Genomic DNA, 16744 nt, shown 5'->3' with positions numbered 1-16744 from the left:
TGTACGAACACTTACACATTTATAAACAAGTATCGTTCATTTGTATATATTGTTGTTTTTCACATCTTATAAATTACATGTACAGTATATATTCATGATATCAACAATCTAATGTAAGCATAGACTGAGACGTACGTACATATTATGTATTAAGCTGATGAACTATTTTTTTGTTTTCTATAGATTAGACCGTTGGTTTTCCCGTTTGAACGGATTTACATTATTAATTTTTGGGGCCCTTCATAGCTTGCTGTTCGGTGTGAGCCAAGGCTCCACGTTGAAGGCCGTATCTTGACATATATAGTGGTTTACTTTTATAAATTTATAAATTGATATTTGAATGGAGAGTTGTCTCATTGGCACTCATACCACATCTTCCTATATTTATATTCATGTCATTGTTAATCATATATACTAGAATGAAATTTAACTTCAAATGTTATTGTCAATGGGAATAAATAATGTCGTATTAAGTGTGTGTGTGTTTTTTTTTTTTTTTTGTTGTTGGGGCAGACCTCTTTCAGTAGAATATTTTTTATATTACATAGTATTTTTTTTATTCTTCTCTGCTGTCCAGTAGGTTTCTTGTTCCGTTTTTTATTAAACAGCTGCGCCATGGCCGCATGCTACGCCTGTCACGTTTTTTTCAAAGAATAAAGTTCATTCTCTTATGGTTGTTGCTTATTATCTATAATATCTTACATGAATAAAATTTCTCGTATCACACTGCAGGAAAAAAATTACAGTGATACGAAATTCTGCTTTAATTTGATTTGCTTATTCAGCACCATAAGACGATATTACGGCATTTCCATTGGCTATTCGTTAGGTAATAAATGACCTTCAAAGGTTACGACGATATACATTTTGTGTGCACAATACTAGAACAACGATTCGTGGAATTCTAATTTTAACACAATAAGAGAGTTGACCATTGTACACATAGGTTTAAACTCTTGTGAGAATGGTCTATCGCTTGATATCAACTATCGTTATTCAATTCAAAGAGTAAAAGGCTCTTTTATTATTATACTGAAATTAAATATCTCGATTTGATGTCAAGCGATAACTATTCTCACTCGTTATGATTTCTCAATGTCATATAAAAATTTATAAAAAAACTAAAGGGAAGTTATCTTAATCTATATAATACTGTCACCAAAGTTTCATGAAAACACTTTAAAAAAACATTTTCCGAAAACTGTAAAATCAAGGTGAGCGACAAAGTCTCTTTAGAGGCTCTTGTTTGTTTATAAAATCCAATAACTCGGAAACGTAAAATTTATAAAATTTTAAAGGAAGAATACCTCAATATCTATAAACAATTCATCGAAGTTTCATGTAAATTGGTTACAGAATTTTTTAGTTATTGTCCGACATAATGACGACGGACGGACAGACGGACAACTGTATACAATAATACGTCCCGTATAAATTGAAACTCTAGGGTTCACTACGAATTTTTTTTTCATTTACTATGACAACAAAAGTAGCATGAAATGAAGTCGAAAAGATTGTGAGTCCCCTTGCACAATGTCACAGTCTAACTTCTAATTTAATACTGAAAAGCTGCGATTGAAAGTTTTCCGAATTTGAAAAAGGTTAATTTTGATCAACATAGTAATATGTTTTTTGATTTATTAAGAATGTATGATATTTTCATTCATTAATTAGTTATAAACTACATAAGTCATTTTTTAAAGACAACAATACCTTTCATCGTATTAAAATTTACGTTAAAAAAACCTGGACATTACGTAACTTTCGTTTTGGGTTTGTAACCGATTTATAAACATGAGACATACGCGGATATTAACGAGTGCACACTAACATTCCTTTTCATTTGTATATCATTGATTCAGTTTTGATGGTAAAAAAAAATTGATAAGTCTAATAACATTTTACAGTTTTAAATGTTTGTTTTCAAGTGTCTATGATAAGATGGAGGTATGTTCTTATTTCAAACAGAGGGGTACTAATCCTATTACAAGTTCTGCATGAAGCGATTGTTACTTGCTAGGTATCGAATGATTTCACCACCCTTTTTTGAAAGTTATAATCGGTGACCCTAATGAATACCTACCTGTATACTGAAAATATGATATTAATTTATAATTTGTTTCATGTCTTCTGATCCATCCATGTAGCACTGCAATTTTGTGAGATGTGGTTATTTATGAATGACCTGTAGTACAAAGTATATCACTGGATTGAGCTCTTTGTCTTAGTGTATTATTTTAGTGCTTGGCTTTGAACTCAGTTCATTGTTATGCAATTCAGTCTTTTTGAAATAGAGATTTGGCAAACAACTCTTATCTGCACAAGGAATGTAGTAGTATCCATTCTATGTAAGTAGTAATGGGAGATATACATTTATATCAAAGCATTTTATTTACGTTTGAACCAAAGATGTTTTGTCCAGAAGCTAAATTAAATCAAAGTACTGAAGTACTGAACATCGGATGACCGCAAGTTCTTGTGGATGGGGAAAAGCACATTATAAAGAAAAAGATCACATCTCTGTAACTGAAACTGAGCTTAATGTACAGAGATAACAAAAATGTCAAGACAAGTTCGTGCGTCGATGATGAATAAATGACAGGAAATTTAACCGCACCGTAGTAACTATTATATTGTAGCGATACAAATCAGTATACCTGGGACTATTATACTAATATAATAATTGTCCCAGAGTATACACTGGTTTGTTGTTATATATTATATTAATATAACAGTTTAATACATGTATATTTAATTTTCATCCGTTTATATATCATTCTATTCTACTTTTCTAATAATAGTGCAGTGCAAGTGCATGGTGGAACTCTTCTGTAAAAATCGATTTTTCTAAAAGATTTGATACAAGCCATTCATATTTTCCAGCAAAAACAATTACAGACCAATGGGTCTTCAATGTAGCGAGAATTCCCGCACCCGTAGGTGTCCTTCAGCTGGCCCCTAAAAGATATGTATACTAGTACAGTGATAATGGACGTCATACTAAACTCCGAATTATACACAAGAAATTAAAATTAAAAATCATACAAGACTAACAAAGGCCAGAGGCTCCTGACTTGGGACAGGCACAAAATTGCGGCGGGGTTAAACATGTTTATGAGATCTCAACCCTTCCCCTATACCTCTAGCCAATGTAGAAAAGTAAACGCATAACAATACGCACATTAAAATTAAAACAAATTAATTTAAAAAAAAAACCAGGCATACATCTTCTCGGATACCATCTCCCATATACAAAATCACATCATGAAGAAATGAACTTAATGTGTTCCTCTCCTAGCTATAAATGTATCCAAAATCTAAGATTTAGAACATATTTCATCATGTTATTCATTAGGTAATTAATGCAATTATTCTCTCCTCCACGAAAGTCTTGACCATTAACACAAAGTAATAAATAAGCAATACTCTAACTGCTAATGCTTAGTGTTTTGCTGAGGTTAGCTGTCATTGACATTGATTGTGCAACAGTTTAATATATTGTCACGGGTTTGGGTAGCGTGTACGTGACACATTTAACTCTACTAATAAAATAAGGATGTGGTTCATGGGATTGGGAAAATTACGTTAATCAAATCGAGAAATAATGTAATACATGTATACAATATATGATTTATTTGACTTCTGATGCTATTTTTATGACAGGATTTCAAACGTTACAATAAAGTTAATTTGTTCTTTAGTTGTCTTTTTCTTTACTTTGACTTCATGAGCTAATCTTTTTAAACGGGTTAGTCTGCCTTGTACCAAATATTCGAGCCTTGTACCAAATATTCGAGCCTTATATCAAATCAATATATCGAGATTAACCCCGTATATGAATAAATAAATGTACGCAAATGTTCTCTTTTCGGAATTATGTCCGACTAGAACTCACTTCAGCCACTTTAATGTTGAAGTATAAATTTATATGTTCGTCCTGAATAGCTTGTTTCTTCTTGAAATTTGTAATAATTTGTGAGAATCACCTCAGTAAAGTAATTTTAAAGCTTAAATAAGCTATAAAATATATATATGTTTTTATAACAAAGTCATTAAATAAAATAAATTTTCTCTGTACCTTTTCTTTTTGTGAATTCTGTATTTTTTTCCTTATGTCCTATCCTCTTTGATTGTCGAATCCCAGAACCCCGAATAAGCCAAACGCTCTTGTTTTTATATGACGATGCTATGTAGCTATAGCAATTGCTAAAATTTAGCTGTTCCTATGGTGTCCCCATAGTTACAGCTAAGAGTGGCGCGAAATTCGCCGTCTCTTAGGTAACAATAAGAATCTCGTATTTTCATCCCAACACCGTGTTACTTCTTTTTACTACCAATATAATACAGCTTTCGTTAAATAAACCTCAAATAAACTTTATTTCATTGAAAACTATTACCAAATATAGAATCAGGATAAATTTACCCATATCGAGCCTCTGAAAGTTTCCTTCTATTTTCATCCTATTTTCATCGAAGTACGCACATGCGCAAAGTCAACTTTCGAATACACATCCTCTATGGAATGTAGTACATCAGGAGTTTGTAAACATTGACCGATTATACAACAATTTGAAATAAAAATGAAATGTTGGCATACTAAAAGTAAGACCAGAAGAAGTCCGACCGACGTATAACCTCTGAAACAGCTGTCATGTGTTTAAACGAAAGAAATCCTCTAAAACCAGACGTCCCACTTCGTACACAAAATGTATGTTGACTCCTCCACATGTGCTTACATTTACCAATCTCATATACCAAATATTTATGTAAATGAAACTATACCATTAACTGTAACATATGTTACGTTGGTATAAGTAATGTGCAAAGTTAGTAACTTACACAACCTCTTGTAATAAAAAAGGGGGGGGTCAGTTTGTAGATCATTACAATATATAGAACCCCATTTTAGCAAAGTTGAAACACTATCAAACATCGAAACATAATATCCACACTGATTTGTGTCCACATTTGTATACTATAAAAAAAATTACATCGATTTAATTTGTTATGAGTTTTTTTTTAATAATATAGACATTTTATCTTTTCCGAATATTCTCAGTTGTAATACACATTTGTCATTAGCGTGTGTTAAAATAACGAGATCATGCATTTCAAAGCAAAACAAGAATGTGATTAGAGCGACGAAAGTCCCTTTTTCTGAACGTCGGGATTGGACCTTTATTTTCATTGTAATTCCGGATTACTTTGAACAGGTCTCGGGAATTAATGATTAGTTTTTCGGGATCCTTGGAGTCCTATATAATTTTGTTATTCGAGAAGAATCTTCCTCCTCTTCCCCTCGTGATAAGGAATTAAGATTTGCATTTCTTCACAAAATACAAACCATAATGATTGCTAAATACGATTTGGTCATATTTGAACTTTGTGCGATCCTTGCAATACCGACGACTTTTTTGCTAATTGTTCAAGGGAAAATGAAGAGACTTCGTTCCTGGTGCACATAATTCGGAAATTGTGACAAAAGAAAAAGAAACACCAAAATCTCAAGAGAAAACAAGAATGTATTTATAGTACACGGGTGTCCAATCAGCACTAGTATCATTTTCTATGTTCAATGAACCGTGAAAATGGGAGAAAATCTCTGATTTGGCATTAAAATAAGAAAGATCCTTCAACTTCATCAAAAACTACCTTGACCAAAAACTTGACCCGAAGCGGGACGAACAAACGAATGGAAGGACGAACACAGACCGAAAACATATTGCCCATAAATGGGGCATAAAAAACAACATTAAACTGAAAAGATGTGCTTCAAAATGTACATTGAGGACAATTTCTTATATAAAGACTACATTACAGGTTTCTGGAAGCTAGAGTTTTGTGTAAACTTTTAATTGCCAATGGGCAAAATATTTTTCGGAATTTTCCTCATAAAAACATTACGGTTAATTTAAATTTAACTTCAATGGGGGGATGGTTTTTTCCTAAAAAAATATATACTATCCCCAATTTGATGAAAATAATAATCTGGTCAAGCAATTGACCAAAAAAATTTCTGTATCCAGATTTTTTCCATTCCTTAGTGTTAAATTCTGAAAAATAATAATTTGATTGATAGCGTTGAAAAACTAAATACACATGTTCGCGATATACGCAACAAGCTGATATCTGACTCAGAACCCCGGAATGATTTATAGATATCAAATTGAGAATGGAAATGGGGAATGTGTCAAAGAGACGACAACCCGACCATAGAACAGTTTGTAGTTTTGTCCTATTGTCGAGTATAAACCAAAACACCTTCTTCGTATGATAGGTACAATTTTGTACAGTCTTTGTTAAAACAGATATCCTTAAAGGGTCGTTTTGAATCTTCATTCACCACCACTAAGTCACTGAACGTTCCATCCGGATTTAGTCTACACACACTTTGATTTCGGACAACGACGTACACATAACCTTGATTATCTATCGCTACTCCATTGAGCCTTTTGTTGTCTTGTGGTTTATATGTGAACAGATTTTCACCGTCGATTCTTGTATAACAAACGACTTCACTGTCACTGTGATAGATGTTTCCACTTTTATCTAATACAATGTACCTTGGTGTTAGTTTATCATTATTCATTTTGATAGATCGAATATATCTGCCATTGTGATCCAGAACTTTTATTGCTCCTTTTGTGCCAATACAGATGTTTTCATGTGAAGCAGCAATACCTCCTCCTTGGCATCCCTCAATCGAAATTTCGTTTAACACTTTATATGTTTGAAAATCTACAAATTGAAAGATATTGAGATCTATTGTTGACGTTGTTATTATTCCTTTGTTTTGGCATGGAAATATAGCAATTTGCCCTGGAGGAAAGCTGAGAATCATTTCATACTTCAATTTTTCATCATTGTCATACACCAGTATTTTTCTGTGAAAAAAAAAAAGTGTAGACGAAATACAGAGTTCGTCTTTATCACTAACTGCTAACCCTCCAACAACGCCAGTTCCTGTTATGGCATTCTTTAGAATAAAAGACGGTAAATTTTGCCGTTGTGCAATTGGAATTTGTGACTGGCGCTTTTTTCTTTTGACAAATTCAGTTGCAGTGGGTAATTCCTTTATTTCAATGGTTCCAATAGACGTTATGCTTTTCTTCAGTAAATTTGGATTCAATTTAATTGAAGAATACGTTGTCCTCTCTGTTATTGCACTAATTCTTTCTTCAAGTTCGTCCAGAACAGTTTTGTGGACATGAACAGCAAGAAATGCTTGTTTTTCAGATCCATGTTTTTCAACTATATCAAACGTGTCCTTTTTTTCTTTCGTCATTCTTTTAATATCTTCTAATTCATCGATCTGTCCCTTTGCATTTGTTACTATTTTGTCTTTTTTAAGTTTCAGATCCTCAAAAAGTAATTTCGCCAGATATTCAATGTGAGTTATTGCTTCTTCTTTCACTTTCCTAACTTCATCTTTAACAAAATTTGCTTCAGTTTCAATGCTTTCAATCAAGGTGTGCCTGTTCTCTATAATGGTAGGTGTTGTCATTAAAACCTGTTCTATGAGTTCGACAGCATCTATAAATGACTGAGAACTTTTTATGCCTTTAGATGCTATGTCAACTGACATTATTTTATGACAGGAACGGTGTGATTCTACTTGACATTCCTTGCAACAAAGACTTTCATGGTCGACACAAAAGTACTCAAACGACAAGTTATCGTGTTTTGAACAGCGTTGGTCCGAGATATTTATATGTGTAGGCTTTATGTTGATATCTAAAAGTTCGTGACGGCGGGACATTTTCTGAACGCGATGGTGTTCTGCGCATTGTAAACATAACGCTTCTTCACAAATGACACACCAATGCGTCGGCTTGTTGTTATTGTCGCGTGCTTTACATGGCTCGCATTGGGAATTTTCCATGATCTGGAACAAACAAAAAAAACCACTTTTAGTTGTATTTTTATCAATAACGTGCTTACACATCCCTGGCATTTGGACTTTATAAATATTTTCCCAGGAAGTTTTGATTCAAATTGGCAAGAGTATGCTTTAGCAGATGTTTTTATCTTGGTTTCAGCAAAAACGTTCTATCAGTAGTTGATGACGATTTAATTTATGTTAATGACCGCCCTGATTGTCAATTGAAAGGAATTTCTAAAGAAAAAACAAGAGTGCACACGCTGAAATGTCTCGTCTTCTTTACTACTTATTGATATCAATACATGCTGATAGTTCTGATTATAAAAGCTTTATTACAACTGTCACATAAACTCAACGTTAACCAAGAAAACTAAACATTGATCAATAAACCATGAAAATGAGGTCAAGGTCAGATGAACCATGCCAGGCAGATATGTACAGCTACCAATTCTTCAATACAACAAATATAGTTGACCTATTGCTTATAAATTAAGAGAAACAGACCAAAACACAAATACTTAACATTTAGCAATGAACCGTGAAAGTGAGGTCAAGGTCAAATAAAATCTGTGAAACTGACATTAAAATCATAAAATATTTCCAGACACCAAATATAGATGACCTATTGCATATAGTATTAGGAAAATAGACCAAAACTCAAAAACTTAACTTTGACCACTGATAACCATGAAAATAAGGTCAAGGTAAGATGATACATGTAAGCTAGACATGTACACCTTACAATCAATCCATACACAAAATATAGTAGACCTATTGCATATAGTATAAGAAAAAACAGACCGAAACACAAAAACTTAACTATTACCACTGAACCATGAAAATGAGGTCAAGGTCAAATGACACCTGCCAGTTGGACATGTACACCTTACAGTCAGTCTATACATCGAATATACTAGACCTATTGCTTATAGTATCTGAGATATGGACGACCACCAAAACTTAACCTTGTTCACTGATCCATGAAATGAGGTCGAGGTCAAGTGAAAACTGTCTGACGGGCATGAGGACCTTGCAAGTTACGCACATACCAAATATAGTTATCTTATTACTTATAACAAGAGAGAATTTACAAAAAAAAATCTGACGGAAAGTTCGTAACATGAGGCATCTAAATACAAAGTATGAGGCATCCAGGTTTTCCACCTTCTAAAATATAAAGCTTTTACCACTGCTGGTGGACGTTTCGTCCCCGAGGGTATCACCAGCCCAGTAGTCAGCACTTCGGTGTTGACATGAATATCAATTATATGGTCATTTTTATAAATTTTCTGTTTACAAAACTTTGAATTTTTCGAAAAACTAAGGATTTTCTTACCCCAGGAGTAGATTACCTTAGCCGTATTTGGCACAACTTTTTGGAATTTTGGATCCTCAATGCTCTTCAACTTTGTATTTATTTGGCTTTTTAACTATTTCGATCTGAGCGTCACTGATGAGTCTTATGTAGACGAAACGCGCGTCTGGCGTATAAAATTGTAATCCTGGTACTTTTGATAACTATTAAGAAGTTAGCTAACGCCATCGTAGTCGTCGCCGCCGGATCACTATCCCTATGTCGAGCTTTCTGCAACAAAAGTTGCAGGCTCGACAAAAATCATCAAAGATACCAGACTCATAAATATGTGTATATGCACATATTTCGTCTACAGAACAGAATAGAATATTTGTATTCACCAAATTAGGGCCCAGGAGGGCACATAGCATACATGCGTAGAAATCTACAAGACACTATGAAAAGTTACTTTATTAAACCATTAGGTCAAAATTGCGTTCTTTCAATTCGAATAATTTAAAAATATTTGCCCCCTTTAGACCCCTAAGAGGTATCCGACAGGGATGCCCGTGCTCTTCTATACTTTTCGTAATGTCAGTAGAAATAATGGCTAACCAACTAAGGCAAAACAAAAATATAACAGGCATAGAATTAAAAATTGATAGTAAAACACATTGCTTAAAAATCACGCAAGTGGCTGATGATACAACTCTATTCCTAAAATCTAAAGAAGAAATCCGAACAGCATTAAATATAATCGAAATTTTTGGAACTTTTTCTGGATTACAACTAAACAAAAATAAAACGGAAGGAATTTGGATTGGTAAACTAAAGCATTGTAGAGATAAAGTAGATGAAATTAAATTCACGGACAAACCTGTAAAAGTGCTAGGTATATATTTCGGCATTAATAAAAAAGATTGTGAAAAATTAAATTGGGATACAAGATTTGAAAAGAGTCGAAACCTGATAACATCGTGGAAAAAAAGAAACTTAACCATTTTAGGCAAAATTCTAATAGTTAAAACTCTCATTATACCACAATTTACTTTTTTAGCAAATGTTACAGCTTTAAGTAACTCAAAAATAGTTGATATAGAAAGAGAAATTTTTGGTTTTATATGGAACAATAAGAAAGACAAAGTTAAAAGACATACTTTGGTAGCAGATTATAACCAGGGAGGGCTTAAAATGACCGACATAAAAAGCTATTTCTCCTCTCTTCAAATAAGATGGGTCTCTAGATTGCTACAGGCAAAACAAGAAAATTGGACATTGATACCAAAATTATTTTTAAGTAAATTAGGTTCTAATTTCCTCATTTTTAGAATGAATTTAAATAACCAAACTTTAAAAAAACTAGATTACATAACTAAGGACATTCCAGAATTTTACTTAGAAATAATAAAAAGTTGGATTTTATTTCATGAAACGAACATCACAGAATTGAAAAACTTTGCCGAAATAAGAAAGCAAGTTATCTGGGGTAATAAATTTATAAAATTTCAAAACAAGCCGCTTATTATGCATAACTGGATACACAGTGATTTTATTTACATTAACGATATTATTGACGATAATGGAAAAATTGCCCAAGATAAAATATTTAGAAAACTGCGAAACACTAAAAATTGGATAGCAGAAATTTCAAAAGTAAAAAACTCAATTCCAACCTCATGGCTAAAAATTTTAGCTACAGAAGAATCCATCAAATCAAAAGTAAATTTTAACAGATTATTTATCAATATAAACAAAGAAAACATTAAAATTGAAAATTTAAGCAACAAAAACGTGTATCAATTGCTCGTTCAAAAAAAAATTTCTCCAAACATTGGCATAAATAAATGGAAAAATGAATTAGAAATAAATTATGACTTTACCAAATATATGTTTAAGTTTATACACCAACATTTAAAACTTAATAAACTTAAAATGTTTAGGTGGAAACTAATAACTTGCATTTTACCGAATAGAGATAATCTCTATAAATGGAAAATCGTAACTAGTCCGTTTTGTCAACTTTGTCAACTCAAAGACACGTATCAACACTTTTTTATCGAATGTAAATTTCTAAAAGAATTTTGGGAAATCATTAATAAAATCTTATCTCAAATGAATTTTAACAAAAACATTAACTTAAAAGACATTGTAATAGGCTACAAAATAACAGATAATGAGTATATCGGATTCAATATAATTCTGACACTTATAGGATTTGCTATCTACAAATCATACTATGTATCCGATCAGAGAAATAAATCTACTAATGTATTCAATCTGTTTAAAGTTGAACTGGACGAATACTTAAGATCCTACAATCTACAAGAATATACTACAGTCCAAGTGCTTCAAACTTTAATTTCTCCAAAATAAAACACTCTTAAAGAAGATATTTCCTGAACACTTTAACTAAATAAATAAAAATAAAGAAAAGACTCACCTAAAATGTTTAAAATCCAAATAAAAAAGAAGTAAAGTAGCCTAATTCAACATACATACATTAAAAAGCATGCTCTCTCTCACCTTTAAACAAGGTAAACCTTCCGATCAAGAAAATCGATGTCACACACTCTTAAATCATGTAATTTTTAAACGAGATAATTGACACCAAACATTCAATTTCGGATAAGAGTATTAAATGGGCGTTATTTAATTTGATTACATGTATAGAAGGAAAATATATCATTTATTTCAGATCAGGGTACTGAATTGTATTACATTATTATTGAACATTGTATTTAATTGTAATATACTAATATAAAATTTAAGAAAAAATACTTATCTATATGAAACCCTGTTCTTATAGATACTAACTATTTCAGGGTACCTTACAGTTAAAGCTGTAGCGGTAAGGTCATTGTTAACAGCTTTAGTGCAATAAATTTATATTCAAGTGTTAAAAAAAAAAAAAAAAAAAAAGGTCAAAATTGCGTTCTTTCAATTCGAATAATTTAAAAATATTTGGCCTCGGTATACATTTTATTAAATGACCCTTTTTAGTTGTATAGACAGACTCAAAATTGTTGATCAGAATGTGCATTTTGCTTTGATGACATTTCTAGTCTAGCAGGTTGGCAAACAAAAATAATTTGTAAACAAGTCACCATTAGAATGAATGAACATGACCTAATGTAGTCATGAACTGGTTATGCCGTTCTTTTAAGGAAAAGCTGACTGATAAACTTTACGACAGATTATACGCCGACAAAAATAATAACAATAGTTCTATAATTAAGCTCTATAACTACACTTATATTATCATAAGTATATATATATATATAGTAATGCAACATATTTGTGCAAATTTAATGATACTATAGTACTAAATGATCAAATGGTATGTTACCACTTTTTGTATTGAAAAAAATAATACAGTATTACAATGGAAAACCGACACAGTTTTAGAGTTGAAGTGGGGTTAAAGGGGCACTAGCTACGAGATATATAAAAAATCTGATATATTTGTTTTTTGCTCAGTCATTAATGAAATCAAATAGTGAAATAATAAATCGCTTTTAGCAGCCAGTCAAAATAAGCTTAAAAATCATTGATTATGAATTATTCACTTGCAAGTGAATCATTCGACCTCATTGAATCCGTATTCATGTGAACTTCAATTTAACACCCCTCAGCTTGAGATGGATAACACGTGAATTGTATGTGTAAAGTTATTCAAAGGAAAAGAATGTAAAAATTGAAAGTGAAACTAAGGTAAATCATTTGATTGACTGATTCGATCCACAAAAAAAATCATTTTATACAGGTAAAAACGATGATTAGCATTTATTTTTCGTCTATAATATGAAATTAAATAGACATAGAAAAATCCAACAGCACGAGTTTGCTGAATCTATTCAGTTATGTTTACATCGCTTATATGGTCATCGGATGACTTTAGAGGAGGTCATCTCGATAGTTAATTAGATGGCGTTTAGACTAAAATACACACGAAATGACGCTACGTATTGGCGTGCCCTGTTAATTGTTTATTTTAGACTTTTAAAAGTTTGGATAAATGTTTTACATTGTTATAAATCAAATATTAGAATTCAATTAAAATCGATGATCATGAATTAGACGGCTAGTGCCCATTTAAGGTTCATGTGGACCCTTTGCCTAAAATGGCTGATTTTATCTTAAAATTTACAGACAAATCTATGCAGTTGGAAAATACTAAGGCATAGCATGCCCTAGATAAGTTTATTTCAAATATGTTTTATGTTTTAGAAAAATTAAAACTTAACAGGATTTTGCGTTGCACTTTTTTTCATTCCTCCAGAAGGTGCCAAAATAAACTAAGTTCGGAAAAAGGTTGGAGAACTTCCCAACAGGTAATAATTAAAGTGAGCTGTTATAATTGACATGGACAATAGATGGACAATAGATACCTGACAATAATTAGTGATTTAAACTATGTACCTGAGTGGACCATATCAAGTGAAACTCAACTGTTTGTTAATGGTATGATCATCTTCTAGAAGGACGAAAAAAAGTGCACCGCAAAATCCAGTTAAGTTTTTAAGTTATTAATTTTCTAAATCATACAATGCATTTGAATTAAGAAATAATTAATGAAAGCTATACTTTCTTGTAGTTTTAACATGGGTAGGCATTATATTCGTGATTATTTTTGCCCGAGCGATAATGAGGACTAAAATAACACGAATATAATGCTTACCCATGTGCTAAAATAACACGAATATAATGCTTACCCATGTTAAAACTACAATAAAGTATATCACGCATCAATTATTTCGATTCTGAATAGGACAATTAAAGTTATTTCTATGTCCGATAAGTATAAGTGTAAAAGCGTTTGTTTAGGCTCTTCCACGAACCTCCCTGTTTTGTTTGTAAAGAATCAAGCGGCTGTCACTTTGATTTTTCAGAGGGAGGAGTTTGAACAGCCAACACGAACGTTTGTCGTATCTGTCAAATATGTCAATTTCGGAATGGACACTTTACAGTCATAATAAATGAATTAGTAACATCATGTGCACCATTTAAGAGTTTAAAAGTGTTTTGAAGTTAAGGAAATCTATTAAGTGCATGGTGATTTGATAAAATTCATTATGCTGAAGTAGTCAATATACGCATGTGGAAACACATTTTATTGGATTTAGAGCATGGGTTTGTTCATAAAGCGAAAGAAGCACGTCACATATTGGAATTTTATTTATATAGAACATGCTATGCCTTAAAACTTTTCCAGATGCACATGTTTGTCTGTACTCAGACAACATTTTGAGGTAAAAACACATTTTGAGGTAAAAACACAGCCATTTTAAGGTTCATGTGGACCCTATGGCTAAAATGGCCGTATTTTCACCTCAAAATTTACTATGAGTACAGGCAAACCTGTGCATCTGGAAAAGTTTTAAGGCATAGCATGCCCTAGATAAATAGAATTCAAATGCATTGTATGATTTAGAAAATTCATAACTTAACTGGATTTTGCCGTACACTTTTTTTCGTCCCTACAGAAGATGGTAAAATTAACAAACAGTTGAGTTTACCTTGATATGGTCCACTCTGGTACACAGTTTAAATAACCAATTATTGTCAGGTATCTATTGTCCATCTCATGTCCGTGTCAAGCAATACAGCTCACTTCAATTATTACCTGTGGGGAAGTTCTCAAACCTGTTTCCCAACTTAGTTTATTTTGGCACCTTCTGGAGGAATGAAAAAAAGTGCACGGCAAAATCCTGGTAAGTTTTTATTTTTCTAAATCATTAAACACTAGAACACACCCGCGAAATCGCGGGCATTCAGATCGTAGTTTAAAGTATGTAAAGTGTTGTTTGAAGAATTTTGTAAAATATTGAATGACTGGAGAATTTCAGCAAACGTATCATGAGTCATGAGGTTATTGGGGATAGAAATTTTTTTTTTATCCCTCCTCCTATATTTCCTAAATTCCTAATTTTTGGTTTTCTATCAATTTCAATATGAACATATCTTTAGTATGTTGTGAACATTTAAGTAAGGAGCCTGTAATTCAGTGGTTGTCGTTTGTTTATGCGTTACATATTTGTTTTTCGCTCATTTTTTGTACACAAATAAGGCCGCTAGTTTTCTCGTTTGAATTGTTTTACATCGTCATTTTGGGGCTTTTTAAAGCTGAGTATGCGGTATGGGCTTTGCTCGTTGTTGAAGGCCGTATGGTGACCTATAGTTGTTAATTTCTGTGTCATTTTGGTCTCTTGTGGAGAGTTGTCACGACATGGCAATCATACCACATCTTCTTTTTTGTTTTGTAATCAATGAATTTTGTAAAAGATTTAATGACTATATAAATAAAGTCTATTTACTTTCAATTCTAAGTTTACTAATCGATCCATGGTGGTCATTGATATAGTATACAGACTCTCTATTTGATAAACTCTGTGACCGCCGTGGATAATAAACTTGAAAATGATAGCAGATAGAATTAAAATACACTTTATAAAGTTAAATTTGTAGTATATGTATGTTCAAAGTATACAGAAAAACGCAAACCGGAAGTCTAATCTGACTTAAAATTTCGTCCAATGACGGGACAATATCCGGATGCCCTTTTTCTCGTTTTTCTCCCAAAATAACTCAATCTGAATAATCATATGAATGGATGACAAATGCGACTATGTACTGTACCTATAGGACACAGAGGCGTGTTGATTAATTTATTGTGGAAAGAAGAGAAGCGACACCCAAAATGAGGTCTTCTCGTTTAATAGTATAGATATTTGAAATTTATTTATCTAGGGCATGCTATGCCTGAAATTTTTTACAGATGCGCAGGTTTGTCTGTACTCAGAGTAAATTTTGAGGTGAAAATACGGGCATTTTAGCCATAGGGTCCACATGAACCTTAAGGGTACACACGAACCTAAAAACAAATATAAAGATGGGCCAATTCAAGTACACCTTCTAAGGCGCACTCGACTTTAGTGACTCTGCACGAGGTTTTATGTAATTTAAATGTTGTCTAGGACTTTTTGTAAACAACGCTAGCATATCATAGAAAAACGAGTAAGTAATCTTTTTCTATTTAATGCAATGAGACTATAAACAATTATGCTTTTCACAAAGTTTCCGCTTGGTATATGTACAAAATGGCCCATTTCTTTTATTCATTATCTTTGCTGTTTTAATACTATGTCAGTTTATTAAGTGCATTTTTTACGAAGGACAATGGAAATGGAAGTTCGTTTTTGCCTGTTTGTCATTATTTTACATCCAGTTTTATTAATATCTACGAACAAAAGGTAATTCAAAAGTTCAACATACCTCAATTTATGTCGAATTCAAATATGGCTACCCGGAAGATTTATTAGTACTGATAACATTCAGATCAGTACTGATAACATTCAGATCACCTGATCTAATACTCCAAAGAGCACAACGTAGATTATTTAAAAAGCTTCTTAAGGGTAACACACGAAAAGTGTTTATACAACTATTGAACAATGTTACAGACTCTGAATTTAAATTTGTGCAGAAATTTGATGTGAGAGTTACATATACTTTATATGTGAGAGAGCTTTCTACTTATTCCATTATGTCAATTTTCTATTTATCCTTTA

The 16744-nt window shown here is 32.2% G+C and overlaps 1 protein-coding gene across 1 annotated transcript; it reads right to left on the bottom strand.

Annotated features, from left to right (window-relative positions):
* Nucleotides 1–4966: 4966 nt before the first annotated feature.
* LOC143069175 (uncharacterized) lies at nt 4967–16480 on the bottom strand. Its single transcript, XM_076243677.1, has 2 exons — nt 16449–16480; nt 4967–7885 (listed from the first exon to the last, which is right to left on the bottom strand). The coding sequence occupies exon 2, from the start codon at nt 7880–7882 to the stop codon at nt 6236–6238; it is 1647 nt and encodes a 548-aa protein (XP_076099792.1). The 5' UTR covers nt 7883–7885; nt 16449–16480; the 3' UTR covers nt 4967–6235.
* Between the last annotated feature and the right edge of the window lie 264 nt (nt 16481–16744).

Source organism: Mytilus galloprovincialis, chromosome 3 (genome assembly GCF_965363235.1).
Source record: "Mytilus galloprovincialis chromosome 3, xbMytGall1.hap1.1, whole genome shotgun sequence".
Taxonomy (NCBI): Eukaryota; Metazoa; Mollusca; class Bivalvia; order Mytilida; family Mytilidae; genus Mytilus; species Mytilus galloprovincialis.
The sequence above is the reverse complement of the archived record's forward strand: the minus strand, read 5'-3'. Positions and strand labels throughout refer to the sequence as shown.